This window comes from Rhinopithecus roxellana, chromosome 2 (assembly GCF_007565055.1).
Source record: "Rhinopithecus roxellana isolate Shanxi Qingling chromosome 2, ASM756505v1, whole genome shotgun sequence".
NCBI classification, from domain to species: Eukaryota; Metazoa; Chordata; class Mammalia; order Primates; family Cercopithecidae; genus Rhinopithecus; species Rhinopithecus roxellana.
Window position 1 is genome coordinate 108,143,260 of NC_044550.1, and position 16,040 is coordinate 108,159,299.

The 16,040-nt window shown below is 38.8% G+C and overlaps 1 protein-coding gene across 18 annotated transcripts in view; it reads left to right on the forward strand.

Annotated features, from left to right (window-relative positions):
* SORBS2 (sorbin and SH3 domain containing 2) overlaps positions 1-16,040 on the forward strand; it is a 380,804-nt gene that overhangs the window by 269,931 nt on the left and 94,833 nt on the right. For 14 of the 18 annotated variants that reach the window (XM_010377968.2, XM_010377962.2, XM_010377963.2 and 11 more), the window contains 2 exons: positions 4,335-4,384; positions 11,401-11,493. The exons of 1 other annotated variant lie outside the window; for it this stretch is intronic. In XM_010377968.2, coding sequence (XP_010376270.2) covers positions 4,375-4,384; positions 11,401-11,493 — 103 coding nt within the window. In that variant the 5' untranslated portion in view covers positions 4,335-4,374. The remainder of the gene's footprint in view (positions 1-4,334; positions 4,385-11,400; positions 11,494-16,040) is intronic. 3 more of the 18 variants (XM_010377977.2, XM_010377978.2, XM_030918555.1) reach the window with 2 other exon arrangements.

Genomic DNA, 16,040 nt, shown 5'->3' on the forward strand with positions numbered 1-16,040 from the left:
TTCTTGGCCAACACTGGGGAAAGGATTTTGTCTCTGCTGCTCTTCAAAATGGGATGCCTGGTAATCAAAACAATTCAAGCAGAGTTATAAGACAACAGGCGCAAAGGCATGTTCATACCCATGCAGGATCAAACTCCTTAGGACCCTCTTTCAAAAGTTAAATTACCCAGTCTATTCTCTTATGCATGTTGAGAACACAGTCTACTCTGATTCAGAGAAAAGTGAGATGTCTGATAATCCGAAGACATTCAAGCAGAATTGGCCAGGCGTGGTGGCTCACGTCTGTAATCCCAGCACTTTGGGAGGCCAAGACAGGAGGATCACAAGGTCAGGAGTTTGAGACCAGCCTGACCAACATGGTGAAACCCCGACTCTACTAAAAGTACAAAATTTAGCCAGGCGTGGTGGCTCACGCCTGTAATCCCAAGCTACTCAGGATGCTGAGGCAGGAGAATCACTTGAACCCAGGAGGTGGAGGTTGTAGTGAGCCAAGATCGCGCCACTGCCCTCTAGCCTGGGCAACAGAGTGAGGCTCCCTCTCAAAAAAAAAAAAAAAAATGGAAAAGAAAAAAGAGAAATTCAGGCAGAATTAAAAGACTATAGATCCAAAGTCATGCTGTTAACAGCCCTTCCATGAACAATCAACACAGTCTATTGCCATATGTGTTTTGGCAGTGGAGGCTACTCTAACCCTTAAGTAAAACAAATCCATTGTTGTCACAAAATAGGACACATATGAAGTTGCTTTTTGTATGAAACTTTGACAAAAGTAAATACAACCCCCTAGCACCTATTGAAAATCATGTGACCCCTTCATGTTCAGACAGTTCTTTGCTCCGTGGACCGTCTGCTAAGGCTCAAGGTAGTCTCCATGTTATGGTCAGTTCTCATAGTCTCGTCCCTGGTTCAATTCCAAGTGAAGAGAATACTTGAAATACTGTTTTCTAGTAGCAGGCAAAGACTCTAGGAATTTGATGCTTTCCACAATAATCTGTGCTTGTTATGTAAGTACAATCAAGGACACTTTTTCAGAACAGAAAAAAAGAGATTATATTCGCTTTAGTTTGAACTGTCTAAAGAGAGTTCTCAGTCGTGGATTTGTTAATGGATTTAGCACAAATAATGGAAATAGAATCATGCATTTTTATTAGTCATCCAAGAAGCCTTTCGGTTTCAGGTTCTTCTTGAGAGCTCAGTCACTGGGGTTCTTCTTTTAACGACTTGGAAAATGTCTTGCTTAATTAGGAAGTTAGTCATTTCACATTTTGACATCGAAAACAATGGGAAGTTGAAAAACCTCACAAATTACATTTATAAGTAACAGGATACATCACTTTAAAGATGAAAACCTCAAGGATTTGTGGCGCCTTTCTTTGTTCTTGTTAATCCTATTTTACTTTTTGAGTGTTAGATGTTCTGTAAATATCGGCGTTTGAATTCAAACAATAGATATTGATAACTAGTTCTGCAACTTGGTACAAAAACATTATTACGGTGTATCAGCAGATTTTGTATTCTGAGAGTTAACCTTCTGTATTTGATGTTTTCTTTGTCGATCACTATTATTCTAGTCCAAATACTGTCTTCCTCATTCAATTTTAAAACCTTAAGCAGTTTTAAGCACAGCATCGCCTGGTTTCAAAAGGAATGACGAAGTCGAATTTGGGAAAGGTCCTTATACTCCTCATTTTCTGGAGGTTGTTTATCCCTTCTTGTTTTAGAAGTTGCCTCAGTCTCAGTCACAGACATCCCCTGAGGCTTTTCTTTTCCATTTATTTTGTCCATTTAAGGTTAACATATTAGGAGTTTTGCTACCGAGAGATGAAAATAAATATATTTAAAGGCGCTTTCCCAAAGCTCCTGTGCTGACCACTGCCCTCTTCCCTGACCTCATTGGTATCCCTCAATATAGGCGGTCTTAAGGCTAAGAAGTTGAGTTTTTAGAAATATGCCACATTTTTCTGTGTAATTCTGGAGAAAAACAAAACAAAAAAGTAAAACAGAAATGCGCCTGTTTAGTTGCATACACTGAAAAATAGGAGATAAAATTCATCATCATAAAATTTCCCTCCATCATTTTTCAGAATCTGTTGGCCTGTGACCTGTCACTGTGAAGTTCCCCATAAGCCTGTGGAAACTCAGTTCTGGCCTGGCCACACTAAGCATCGCTCCTGCCCTGCTCCCGACACTGCAACGATGCCTGGGGCAGACGGGCGATGATATGACACTGAAAACAGACTACACAAAAATTAAACACCACATAGCAAGGATATCATCTATATTGTTTTCAGCTTAGAGCTCTAAAAACATATATTGAGGTGATTATCAGTACTGTGATTTTACCCATTTTAAATGTTCATTAATTTAGCATTTATTTAGTCCTAAGGTATTAGTAATTCAATCTAGGCAAATATATGTGTGTGTGTGTACATATACATGTGTATATAGCAAAATGAGGATTGCATTATACATATATATCTATATGTAAAATCTTGCTTTATAATTATATTTCATAGGACTTAATTATATTTTTAATGTTATTTTATTTCATCATTTTCCCCCACTGGGAGAGAAGTACCATTATATTTAGCTAAAATTCACATTTTGATTTTATTATTATAATTTTACCTCAGTAATGAACAAAGTCAGGCTTTCCCATAAGAGGTGAACTCAGATAGCCACAGTGAAAGAAAATAATAGTTGTCGAATTGAGCAGAGGAAATGGTCAGAAAGGAGAAGAGGGTGAGAACTTTGGCAGACAAAGGCAAGAAAGCCAGGAAGCTCATTTGCTGCTCTTTTTAGAGACTGAAAAAACTATATTTATGAAAAGTCTTTCGTGCCAGATGATCATGCCAGTGATTTCATTTCAAACTTACCCTCGTTCATCCAAAAGGAATAAATAAAATTCTTGAAAATGTTCAGATGTTGCAGTACTAATGCTCCTGGAAGCTGTGAGTGTGTCGTGCTGGGGGAGATTCTTGTGGATCCTGAACAACAGGCCCACTCAGGAGCAAAGGCCAAGTGGCCAGGGGTCAGACAGCTCTTGCCGGGAGCTCTGAGACTTAGGAGATTTGCTTCCTTATCAGCGTGTTTCCTCTTTGGTCTCAGAGTATGGATAAATAGGAAACTCCATAAATGGACTAAGAGAATATACCAGAGAAAGAACTAAGTCATCTCACACGTTGTAAAATGATACGCAATATTTAAAACATTTTTCTGAGACAAGCCCTTGCTGCCAACCATTCTAGTGAATTAATCTTAATTGCTATGCATCCAACATTTCACTGGGAAAAATCAGTGTTCAATACTAATGCAGAAATGGGTTTTGTAGTAACCATCTATTTCCTGTGTCTTAAAAAAGAGACAGATGAATCTCATCTTTCTTGACAGTGTCCTCAAAATATGTGTTACGTTCATTACATATTCCCCGGTAGTAAATAGACCAGCACATGTAAGGCAATGATTTTAAAGTGCCAGGGTAACTTTTAAAACTCTAGAAAAATATGCTTAACAGATAGTCATTTCAGGCCTAGAAAACAAAAACCGTTTGTATAAATATTTATAAAAGAAATTTAATTTTTTAAAAAGAAAACTCAACCAGTCACGGTGGCTCACACCTGTAATTCCAGGGGGAAGGATGGCTTGAGTCCAGGAGATGAAGGCTGCAGTGAGCTATGATCACACCAACTGCACTCCAGCCTGGGTAACAGAGCATAACCCTCTCTCTCTGAGAAAGAAACAAACAGGCCAGGCAAGGCGACTCACGCCTGTAATCCCAGCACTTTGGGAGTCTGAATCGGGTGGATCAAGAGGTCAAGAGTTCAAGACTAGCCTGGCCAATATAATGAAACCCCATCTCCACTAAAAATACAAAAAATGAGCTGGGTATGGTGGCATGTGCCTGTAATCCCAGCTACTCAGGAGGCTGAGGCAGGGGGATTATTTGAACCCAGGAGGCGGAGGTGGCAGTGAGCCAAGATCACACCACTGCACTCCAGCCTGGGCAACAGTGAGGGACTCCGTCTCAAAAAAAAAAGAAAACGAAAAAGAAAAAGAAACAAACAAGCACAAAACTTCTCCATTTTCATCCATTAATGCTCACCATAAAGCAAAAGCATAAAAACAGAATATGATCTGTTTTATGATCATAGGACCAATAATTAAAGTTTAACATGAAGAAAATTATCAATTCTTCCTACCTTATTAAACACTGATTTAAATAAAACTAATGATAATGTGATATTAACTTACAGGTACATCAAAAGCAAGACACGCTTTCATGATATTTTCTTTACATGCTAGCGAACAAATTATGCACCGTTTTTTTTCTACAGGAAAGCTGAAGACTTTAATAACAAACCCTCCAAGGTCAAAATGAATACAGGTATGCTGTCTGTTAGTTTTCAACTCTCTGAGCCTTGCTCTCTAAAAATCATGTTGGCCCTCAATCATTAGCTTAGCACTCCACTGATCCTAGGTGTGATTCTGAGTTTCTGATTAGATACGTAGGGTAGATTCATTACTTTCTTTCTTTGTATTTGTGCTCCACTCTTATGGCCACCAAACAGAATTTTCTGTTCTGTTACTCGCTCCTACTCCCTTTGTCTCTAATCACATGTTAAAACGAACTCCTCTAAACAATTGGAAGAGGTAGTATGTCATTTGTTTGTGTACTTTTGAAATCTCTCACTTAAAAATAGGCTAAATTCAAAGGCACGTTGCTCTAGTAGAAACTACTTAACCGTATGTTTTATAAACTCTTTATGTTGAAGAAGTCAGCAGATAGAGTGCCAAAGTTTTATACAAAGTCAGCTTAATTAACCTATAGTCACAATTCACATAATGTTATAAGCATTATATGTGTAGATGTGAGAATAGTATCTCCAACTAGCTTAACAACTGTGCCTCTAAACTGTATTGTATACATTTTAACTGTAAACGTGTTCATGATACATGCTTTGTACATATGAACTTTTTTCCACAGTAGACATAATTTGGCTTATAATTTTGCCTTCCCCCCTCCTTGAAATATACAATATTGAGTAATTCAAGAAACAACTTTCTCATTGAGATTTTGTAACTTGTGTTGAAATTTCCTATCCACAAGAGATCACTGGAAAGTTGTTGGAGCCGTCACCCCATGGCAGAGTAGAAAGGATGGCCCAAGATATTCTCTCATGTCCGCTGGTTGCCTTTTTGAGGTCTCTTGTTGCATCAAAGTGCCTACAGGAGGATTACCCAACCACTGGCGAGGACCAATACCTAATCCCCAGGTTGAGTGCACAGCCTTGTGCCATGTGCCTTGTACCATAGTGGCCTCAGAGAAGGCTGTGTGGGCAGGCTCCTGAGGATGCTGTCACCTTGCAGACAAGTGGACAACAGGCAAGATGAGGATACTGGAGACAGTCAAAACACACAAGGAAGGCTCAGCAATCAAGAGAAGTTGTAACCCTGCAAATGCACCACACAAAGGCATCTTGATGATTGGAGATGCCAGAATTAGACATGGGGAATGAAGTAGAAAATATTACTAGGTAAAGGAGACAAAAGAAAGCAAATAGAATGTAGAGCCCACAGCTAGATTAGCATCAGCCACGTTTTGGAGCTACAAAGTCACTCCAGCAGAAGTTTCACATGAGGAAGTGTTCTTTCCTGATCCTTCCAAGACATCTCCCTGTAGACTTAAGTGGATCATAACTTCCCAGTATTCCTCATTTTACTGAGTGCCCATTTTCCTATTTATTATAACCCTATTATGACAGAGATATGCATACATGATATACTGAATATACTGTGTTAATGTGCAGTACATTCAATAATTGACCTTCCTATTCATGTAATTCAATCCCTCATAGCAAAGTAAGCACATAAAAATTTGCAAATTTGTTTCAGTCACTAAGGTACTTGAGCCAAGTTACTGTTTAGCAGCACAAATGTAACCCTCTAAAGTATCTTCTCATTTCTAAGGAGTGAGCTTGACTCTGGATGGGATGCAGTTTGCGTAGGTTTATTTCACTTATGTGGATGAACTTCCACTTATGTATAATGATTGGCAAATATGGCATTCAAACCTGTCCATAAAATTGATCAAAAGTGACTGAAAACTTTTGCTCAAAATTCCAAAATAATAATTATAATGTTTTTACAAAAACATTACCACTTTTAAATATATATGTATATGTATACACACATATATTGCCTTAGAAATTTGAAAGCATTGTTACTGTGTTTACAAAATGAAGTAGGAATTTGTTCCTAAAGAGCTAGTAAAAAAACTGGCCTGCATTATCTATCTTCAGATAGACAGATGATAGATAGATAGATAGATACATAGATAGATAGTACATAGATAGATAGATAGATAGATAGATAGATAGATAGATAGATAGATAGATGAATAAAGTGGCCCCACAAGTTATTTTTCTAGTCCCCAAAATAGCTTCTAGCTCTTCTTCTTTTTTGTCTATCTATTGATAGAAAACATCGATAGAAAGATAGATAGATAGATAGATAGATAGATAGATAGATAGATAGATCGATCGATAGATAGATAGATAATGCAGATAATATATGGATAGATAACACAAATAGATTATATAGATAGATGATACAGGCCAGTCTTATTAATATCAATATTCATTTAAACAAGAATATATCTCTTTATTGATTCATATATCTATCCAATATATCAATTATTAAAAAGATATATTCCTATTTAAATCTTCATGTGTCAGTAACTACGGTTAAAAAGCATTCTTTTAAGTTAAGTATTTGCTTTTAATCAGTACATAATAAACTAGCCATGGGGAATGCAGTTAATTTTTCATACTAAAGTGTTTAAACAATGTAGAAAAAATATACAAAACATGTTATATGTCCACTTTTAGAATTTTTAACCCATTACTTTCTTAGGCATATCTTAGCTATCAAAGAAAGGAAAGAAGGAAAGACATCAAATAATTCTCCATGTATAATTTACCCATATGAGTGGTTTCCAGCAGTAGGAACAGCTTCCAGGAATCTTGCAGCTCAGGGTAAGAGTAGCCCAGCCAGGCTGTAGGTCATTAATGAGGACCAAAGGCAAAACCAGCATTAGGATTCTTGAGGATAAACCGACACATGAAAGGTAGCATCCTCGTTTTAAGATCTTAAAAATATCTTCAAGGAGTATCAGAAAGTATCAATACATAAGGAAGTAGAAACAGAATATAATAGATTATTCTGTTCCAGCAATTTTACAAATGCCTCGAGTTTTAGAATTCAGCTCTTTATTAAACTTTATTAAAGACAGAGTCTCCATTTATTTCATCTAGGACTTAGAGCTTCCTAAAGTACATAAATTGGCAAAGATTCCCAAACTTTCTTGGTTTACAGTGACCTTTAATGTCTCAGTAATTTTTTCATTGTGCTCCTAGGCCAAAAATACATAACACTTCTATTTATTAAGTAGTTAGGTGCTAACAACTTAATAACTTAATAATTACTTTATAAATATTTTGTTCTAACAACTTAGAAGCCATTTGACAAAATAATACACATAAATTGAAGGAAAATATTTTATTTCCTTCTTTATAACACGAATTACTTACTAATAATATGTGTGTGCCTGTTGCACACTGAAAAATTTCTCAGACCTCAGAATTAGATTGTTCATGGCCACTCTCATTTACTGATCTAAAATGTTTTACAGGCCAGACAGACACAGTGGCTCACGCCTGTAATTCAAGCATTTTGGGAGGCTGAGCCAGGAGGATCACTTGACTGCAGATGTTGGAGACAAGCCTGGGCAACATAGTGAGACCCTATCTGTATAAAATTTTTAAAAATTAGCTGGGTGTGGTGGCATGTGCCTGTAATCCCAGCGATGAGGGAAGCTGAGGTAGGAGGATCAGCTTGAGCCCGGTGAGCTCCGAGTGCATCACTACCCTCCAGCCTGGGCAACAGAGCAAGACCCTGTCTCTAAACATAAATAAATAAAATGTTCTTCAGAGGGTACTTGCGTTTTATCATGGCAACTATCAAAATCCCAGTTTTTTAAAAATATGATGTCATCAAAAGGAATATAGCACATCTATTACGCTGAAACCGTGCACTGCCCCAAACGAGCAATTCCTGGAGCGTCCAACAGTTAGCACTGTGTTTTCCTTAACACAGGAAGTGTCCCCCCGACACCCTTGTGGGTTCACAGCGCAGCCCAGGGCATCTCAGCCGAGCGTCCAACAGCTAGCACTGTGTTTTCCTTAAAAACAGGAAACATCCTCCAACACCCTTGCGGATTCACCGGCGCAGCCCAGGGCATCTCAGCCGAGGATCCAACAGTTGGCACTGTGTTTTCCTTAAAACAGGAAATGTCCTCCAACACCCTTGCGGGTTCACGGCACAGCCCAGGGCATCTCAGCCCAGTGTCCAACAGTTGGCACTGTGTTTTCCTTAAAACAGGAAATGTCCCCCAACACCCTTGCAGGTTCACGGTGCAGCCCAGGGCATCTCAGCCGAGCGTCCAACAGTTAGCACTGTGTTTTCCTTAAAAACAGGAAGTGTCCCCCAACACCCTTGCAGATTCACGGCGCAGCCCAGGGCATCTCAGCCGAGTGTCCAACAGTTAGCACTGTGTTTTCCTTAAAAACAGGAAATATCCTCCAACACCCTTTCGGATTCACCGGCGCAGCCCAGGGCATCTCAGCCCAGTGTCCAACAGTTGGCACTGTGTTTTCCTTAAAACAGGAAATGTCCCCCAACACCCTTGCGGATTCACCGGCGCAGCCCAGGGCATCTCAGCCCAGTGTCCAACAGTTGGCACTGTGTTTTCCTTAAAACAGGAAACATCCTCCAACACCCTTGCGGGTTCACGGCACAGCCCAGGGCATCTCAGCCCAGTGTCCAACAGTTGGCACTGTGTTTTCCTTAAAACAGGAAATGTCCCCCAACACCCTTGCGGATTCACGGCGCAGCCCAAGGCATCTTAGCCCAGTGTCCAACAGTTAGCACTGTGTTTTCCTTAAAACAAGAAATATCCTCCAACACCCTTGCGGGTTCACGGCACAGCCCAGGGCATCTCAGCCCAGTGTCCAACAGTTAGCACTGTGTTTTCCTTAAAACAGGAAATGTCCCCCAACACCCTTGCGGATTCACGGCGCAGCCCAAGGCATCTTAGCCCAGTGTCCAACAGTTAGCACTGTGTTTTCCTTAAAACAAGAAATATCCTCCAACACCCTTGCGGGTTCACGGCACAGCCCAGGGCATCTCAGCCCAGTGTCCAACAGTTAGCACTGTGTTTTCCTTAAAACAAGAAATATCCTCCAACACCCTTGCGGGTTCACGGCACAGCCCAGGGCATCTCAGCCCAGTGTCCAACAGTTAGCACTGTGTTTTCCTTAAAACAGGAAACATCCTCCAACACCCTTGCAGATTCACGGCGCAGCCCAGGGCATCTCAGCCCACAGGGTGGACACCAGAGTTTTAACCTGTGACCCTGGATCTTCTCATTCTGGAATTTTCTCTTTTCACCTATGTGCTTGTTAGATGTTCAGAATTAATAGAACTAGGAAATAAAATCACTCTTAGAGTGATGTCTGTTTTCACTTTCAACACCTTTGACTACACAACCATTTTAACCAGTTCACAGCTCCTGGAAGCAATAACATTTCCTCCATCTTATCAGACACCCTTGTCTCTAAGCACTTTCAGTTTGCTGAGTTTGCTGAAATCCTTTTGGAGCCTCTCCTGAAGGAATCTTCAGTTGTTTCTACCATTTGTGTCACTTTCTTTGGGTTCTTAATTATAACCTTTGATTTATTTAGTTCATATTCTTTTAATATTCTTTCAAGTTGGTTTTCTGGTTTAATGATTTTCTACATTAAGAAATTGTTACTGTAAACATATACTTTAAAAAAGTGAAGTTTTGATATAAGAATTACTCCACTGATTTTAAGTTATATTAATCTTACTATTTACAAATTTCATAAAAAATTCATTTGAATTATCCTTCTAAGCATCTTTACTCATCTAAATTCTGTCATGTCCAATAAACAAACTTGATACTTTCCCTATGAAAATAAAGAAAAAGGAAAAATGGACATGTCACAGTATATCATGATTATATTACTATATCAGTGGTTATATTGTCTTTTTTTTATAACTTTCAAAAAGATTTAATTTAATTTGGTTTTACTTAATAAGCAGAATGAGGAGAATGAGCAATACTATTTATTGCACATACCATATTACAGAGGAATGTAAGAGTGGAATTTGAATCTGGTCATAAATAGAACATTGGCCTTCCAATTTTAAAAGACTTCTCTTCCAAATTTAGAAGTCTAAACTTCTCATAGCACATTAAAATGACTGATGAACTTACACAGATTTTATTTCACATTATGACTTGCATAAGTTTAAATATATGAATCATAGTACACATATTGTTAAAAGTATAAAAGCAATAAATGAGGCCAGGTGTGGTGGCTCATGCTTTAATGGGAGGTCAAGGTGAAAAGAGCACTTGAACCAGGGAGTTTGAGATCAGCCTGGGGAACATAGCAAGACCATGTCTCTACAAAAAGTTAAAACGTGAGCCAGTGTGTGCCTGTGGTCCTAGCTACTCAGGAGACTGAGGCAGGAGGATTGCTTGAGCCCAGGAGGTTGAGACGGCAATGAGCTATGATGTGCTCCAGCCTGGGTGATGGAGCAAGACCCGGCTCTAAAAATAAAAATTTGAAAAGTAAAAGCAATATACTCCTTTCTTTAAACATGGTCATTTCGATACCATGTATATCAATTCTTTTATTTTAATAAGGCTAGTTATTTGCATAACTAACAATAACTACAGGAAGAATGGACTTTCCATAATGCCATGTGTTCCTCTGTGAATCCTAAAAAATATATCATACCTGTGTCACTAATAATTTTTACTGCAAGAATTATTCAAGCTCTCTTTGGGAATTATAACAGCTAGAAGATGGTAAAACTTAAATTATATTAACTTAAAAGTATGTTGTACCATAGCCCTTAATCCTGACATAGAGCTGATCCTTGACTCTGAAAGCCAGCTCCAATGCTTATAGGTTTAGTATAAATTGAAATTAAATGGTATAAATAAGATTGACTTCTGTGCCTGAGTTTTCACAAAGAAAACCATAAAATGTTAAGTATTAAGTCTTCCATGCTTTCACTAAAACAGTGAGGCCAGTTTCTAAGACAGATCCCTGATCTTCCTTTGTTTCGCTTCATTTTGTTTGTTTTAGTTTGAGGGTGGTGTGAAATTGGCAGGTGCATTCCATGTTTATTAATTCTAACTGTTCATCTTTCTCATGGATGTCTGGCACATTTCACTTAAAACGCATGATACTGCACGTGCTTTTCCCATTGCCTTGGCCTCTGCTATATCGTTTTTTTTGCTTCCAGATAGCGGTGGGTGTGCTCGCAAACGTGCCGCCATGTCTGTTACGCTAACATCTGTGAAGAGAGTGCAAAGTTCTCCAAACCTATTGGCTGCAGGTATAATATCACTAACTCACAGAATGTCGCACTTGAATGGCTTCTAGCTCTTCTGTTTTTGTTCTAAATGTAAAAAGCAAAGGAAAATGAGATCTTGTAGTAAACATTTCAAATGTATAATTAAAAACAACAGTCACTTGCCAAAAATAGTTTGAGTAACCGCAAGTGTTAATAACTATTTAAGTTTTTGTTATCTCATGAACTTAAGTAACATAATATTTCATTAAGATAACTCAGAGGTTTTTTGTTTTTGTTTTTGTTTTTTTTTTAACCTAAAAACTGTTGGGGTAGGAGTACAAGGGTACAGGATGAAAAAGGGATTTGTAGGAAACTGAATCTTCATTAACTGGATTCTTTGTCAAAGGTTATGAACAGAATGATAGATCATTAGTTTTGAAAGAGACCTTTGCTTTCCTTTAATCCAGTCAGCAAAGACCCTTCTAATACATGTATTTAAACATATCAAAATCTTGACTAATTAAGATTAACATGTGCCCACAGATAGGAAGTCACTGGGGGCGTGAGATTTCAGCATCCACTCAGGTGGTCTCTTTATAATAAATCTCTGTTGTGACTACCTAAGGCACAGTACCAAAGTTAGCCACAGTACCTAAGGCACAGTCTGCACTGGGAGGGGGTGCAGCTGTTAGAAGGTCAAAGGGAGGCCAGCAAGCCCAGTGCCTCGAGATCATGAAATAGACCCACACCTGTTGGTGACTGGTTGGTTGGTTGGCTGGTTGGTTAGTTGCAGTTTGGGGATTGCTTATCTTTTATTTATAAGATTAATGGATCTTGCAGCAGAAGTGAGAAAGGGATGGGGAGTCTTTAAATAATTTTAATTCTCACTATGCACATCACAGTCTTCTACACACATACATCTAGCAGTTGATTAAATACTCAGGGTGGTCTTTGCTTTATAGTCACTTAATTCTAAACTACTGAGTTTCTCTTGAAAAAAAAAAACAAAAACAAAAGCGAACTTCCATATGGAGAATCCCACTTCCATTCACCACCTCTAATCCACAATGGATTTCAACGTCCAAGTTTAAATGCCCAGCTAGTGAGTTCAGTTATATATTAAGTTAAAAGAAAATGCACAAGGTTTATAGTATGACCTCATTTAGGTTAAAAAAACATCTTTATACAAATCTCTATTTGTATGTATTGGCTCATGCATGTATAAACACAAAAAGGTGTTAGAAAAACTACAGATGTGTTTACATTGGATACTATGGGAAACAGGAATGAAGGCAAGTAAGACAATAAATGTTAAGAGTTCAGGGCCATCGTGTAATTGGAATGCCAATACCCTGAATGTCATCGACATTTCAACCAAATAGGATCTCAGCCCAGCCTACTCAGACATGAACCTTGCTGCATATGCCAGGGCATGGCGCACTGCTTCGACAGTGCCAGTGTGGAGAGTTATATGAATACACGGAATTTCATATAACTAGACTTAATAGAAAAGATTTAACGCTTCAGAATTACAACAGAAAAAAAAAAATTCGTACTTCAAAAATATGAAATAATCTTCAGTAATAACAATGTAGCTTTCAATTATTTTAAGTTTTCTGTCACTAGGAGTAAGATTTCTAGAGAATGAAGTCCACTGAATTTTGGACATAATTGTTTAAAAACAGCCCTTTTTTGTGTCAATTAGACATAAAGTAAGTTTTTTTTTTTTTTTTTTTTTGAGATGAGTGGGGTCTTGCTCTGTGTCCCAGGCTGCAGTGCAGTGGCACGATCTCGGCTCACTGCAACCTCTGCCTCCCAGGTTCAAGCATTCTCCTGCCTTACGCTCCTCAGTAGCTGGGATTACAGGTGTCTGCCACCATACCTGGCTAATTTTTGTATTTTTTTAGTAGAGATCTGGTTTCACCATGTTGGCCAGGCTGGTCTCGAACTCCTGACCTCAAGTGATCTGCCCACCTTGGCCTCCCAAAGTGCTGGAATTACAGGCATGAGCCACCACACCTGGCCCCCTTTTTCAAAAAAGTTTCCATTACATTTTTGAATAAAGAAGTCAGCATCAATATGCACAACTGCATTCTATGTAGCTTTCATAAGAACTTACATGATACAGTGTCTTTATGTGAATCAAAAGGGAATTGATAAATATTTATTGCCTTCGATATTGTTAAAATATAACAGCCTTTATGTAAAACCTCCACAAAAGGTCCCCGGCCATCTTCACTCCCTTCTCAGATCACAGAGTCAATCTGAGTCATCACCTCTTTGTCCCCTGAGTCATTCTGTCTTTCTCTTTTCCTTTTATAAGAAGTAAATTCCCAATGGACAATCCATCAGAGCACACATGGATATTTTAAACCTATGCTAGAACCAAGACAATGACTATTGAGAAACAATGAAAAACATTTTATTTCACCAAAACCACTTGGCAGCCTAAAGGAACGCTGGCAAGAGTGGCCTGTTGCAGTATGGGGACCACTCTGCCAAGAGGCAGGGTCTTGTCAATACTACCTGCATGTTTTATGCTCTTAAGAAAATTAGTCTGTCTAGATCTCATTTCCTTTTTTTCAAAAGAAAAAATGTTTGTCATTTTCTTACCTCTCTGAAAGCTTAATCGTTTCCCAGGCTCACAAGGATTTGTCAGAATAAATGAGAGTAAATGAAGAAAATAAATGAAAAGAGTTATAATTGTACATAGAAACACAGTAGGCACTCAATTAGTTGACTTGAATTTAATCAACATTTCAAAATAATTCTTGAAAAGCACTTGAGTCTCCTAAAGAAATGAGTTACAGGCATCAAAATAATTTTCAAGAAAATTATAAGTGATAGTGTCAATATAGCATATCAGTTAAAAGGGATTTAAATAAAACCTGAGAGGAGAGATTATGCTGCGACACATATCACAAACACAGCTACATAAAAGCTGCCATGTTAGAATCATAACAGTGGAAAGGGCCATTGAGGGCATCCAGTTCCACCCCTGACATAGAACCAAGAATGTCTTGCACACAATTCCAGACAGATACTCACTAGTTTGTGCCTCGACACAAGGAAAAGTGCTGGTAAGAGCATGTGGAGGTCTTCATTCTTCAAGACCCTATTTGTTAAAACATTCACATGCAAAACAGCCAGGAAAGGGAAAAACGTACACCATTTAGTCATTCGTGGATTTTCAGTGAAGCAGTGACTATCTACTAAAGAGCAGTAAACCTTCAGGCCCCTAGTCCTAGCTTTGTGGGTTTTTTTACAAGTGAATGTGCATCAGGAATGTTGCAGATGTGTGGGGAAAACCATTTTCCCCACACATCTGCCAAGCCATTTACCTGACCGACTTTTTTTTGTTGTTGTTCTAACCTATACTGTCTTTACTTGACATGGATCCATGATACTTTCTATTACCTGCTCCAAAGAACAGGTGTCCTCCCTCTCCTAGGCTTTCCTGCAGGGATAAAATAAAAGCAGAGCCATGCTAAACAGTGTCCACATAGGAGACTATAACAAAAGGGCAAATCAGGACTGGGTGTTCCAAGTCCTGGATTTATTTTAAAGAAAGACAAATGATATGTACTTTAGTCTCCTTGAAAGACCACCCACTTCAAGGCAGGCTTTAATCATCAACATAAGCTTTATTAAAATATTGGTTCATCCTGAAGTTCGAATCCATGGCCATTTTCTCCTTTCTCTTAATTCCGCACACACGTGTCCACTGTGTGATGCAAGGCCCTTCAGTACAGCCCACCACTCTTACTGTAATGTTTCCAGTGGCACAGGGACAGATTCATTTGGAAATCCCTGGGCCCAGTGTCCCAGGAAGAGACGCACAGTAGAGCCTGGAGTGACTGTCCTCTGATTCTCACACTTACCGTTTCCTGGGGCTCCATCATCTTCAACACGGTGACCAGAGTGAAGAAACGGAGCCTGCCCCCTACAGACTATTAGAGGGAGTTTATTTCCAGTGTCCTTCAGACCTGCCCAGTACACCCTCTTCTTTCTCACCACACCCGCACCCCTTGCACCTCCAAGCCTCTGGCTCCCATTACCTCGTCCCCAGCACATACCACATGCCTTCTTTTTTATCTCAGTTTTACCAAACCAAGCGTTAAAGACACTCCCTATGCTCAAGAAAATAATCAGAATATAATCATTGTTATTAATGCTGCTTCTCTTCTCATAAAGGAGCTTTGGGCGATTTTATTGCCTTTTCCCCAATCCCAAAATTTATTTTTCATTGTCCTTTCCCAAATCTCAAAATTTGTTCATTGTCCACAGTGGATGGCAGCCTCATGGTTGTTAAATCTCTCTCCTGAGTGCCCCAAAACAGAATTCTGATGATTGCTCTATATTGCCAAACTGTCTTTTTCTTTATCTTCATCATATAACTGATAAAGAATTTCAATCATTTCTGCTTCCATCAAATCCTAGAAGGAGGGCCAGGCCCAGTGGCACACACTTGTAGCCCCAGCTAACCAAAAGACTGAGTCTATAGGGTCTCTTGAGCCCACTATTTCAAGGACAGCCTGGACAAAATAGCAAGACCCCATCTTTAAAAAATAAAATAGAATTTAAAAAAT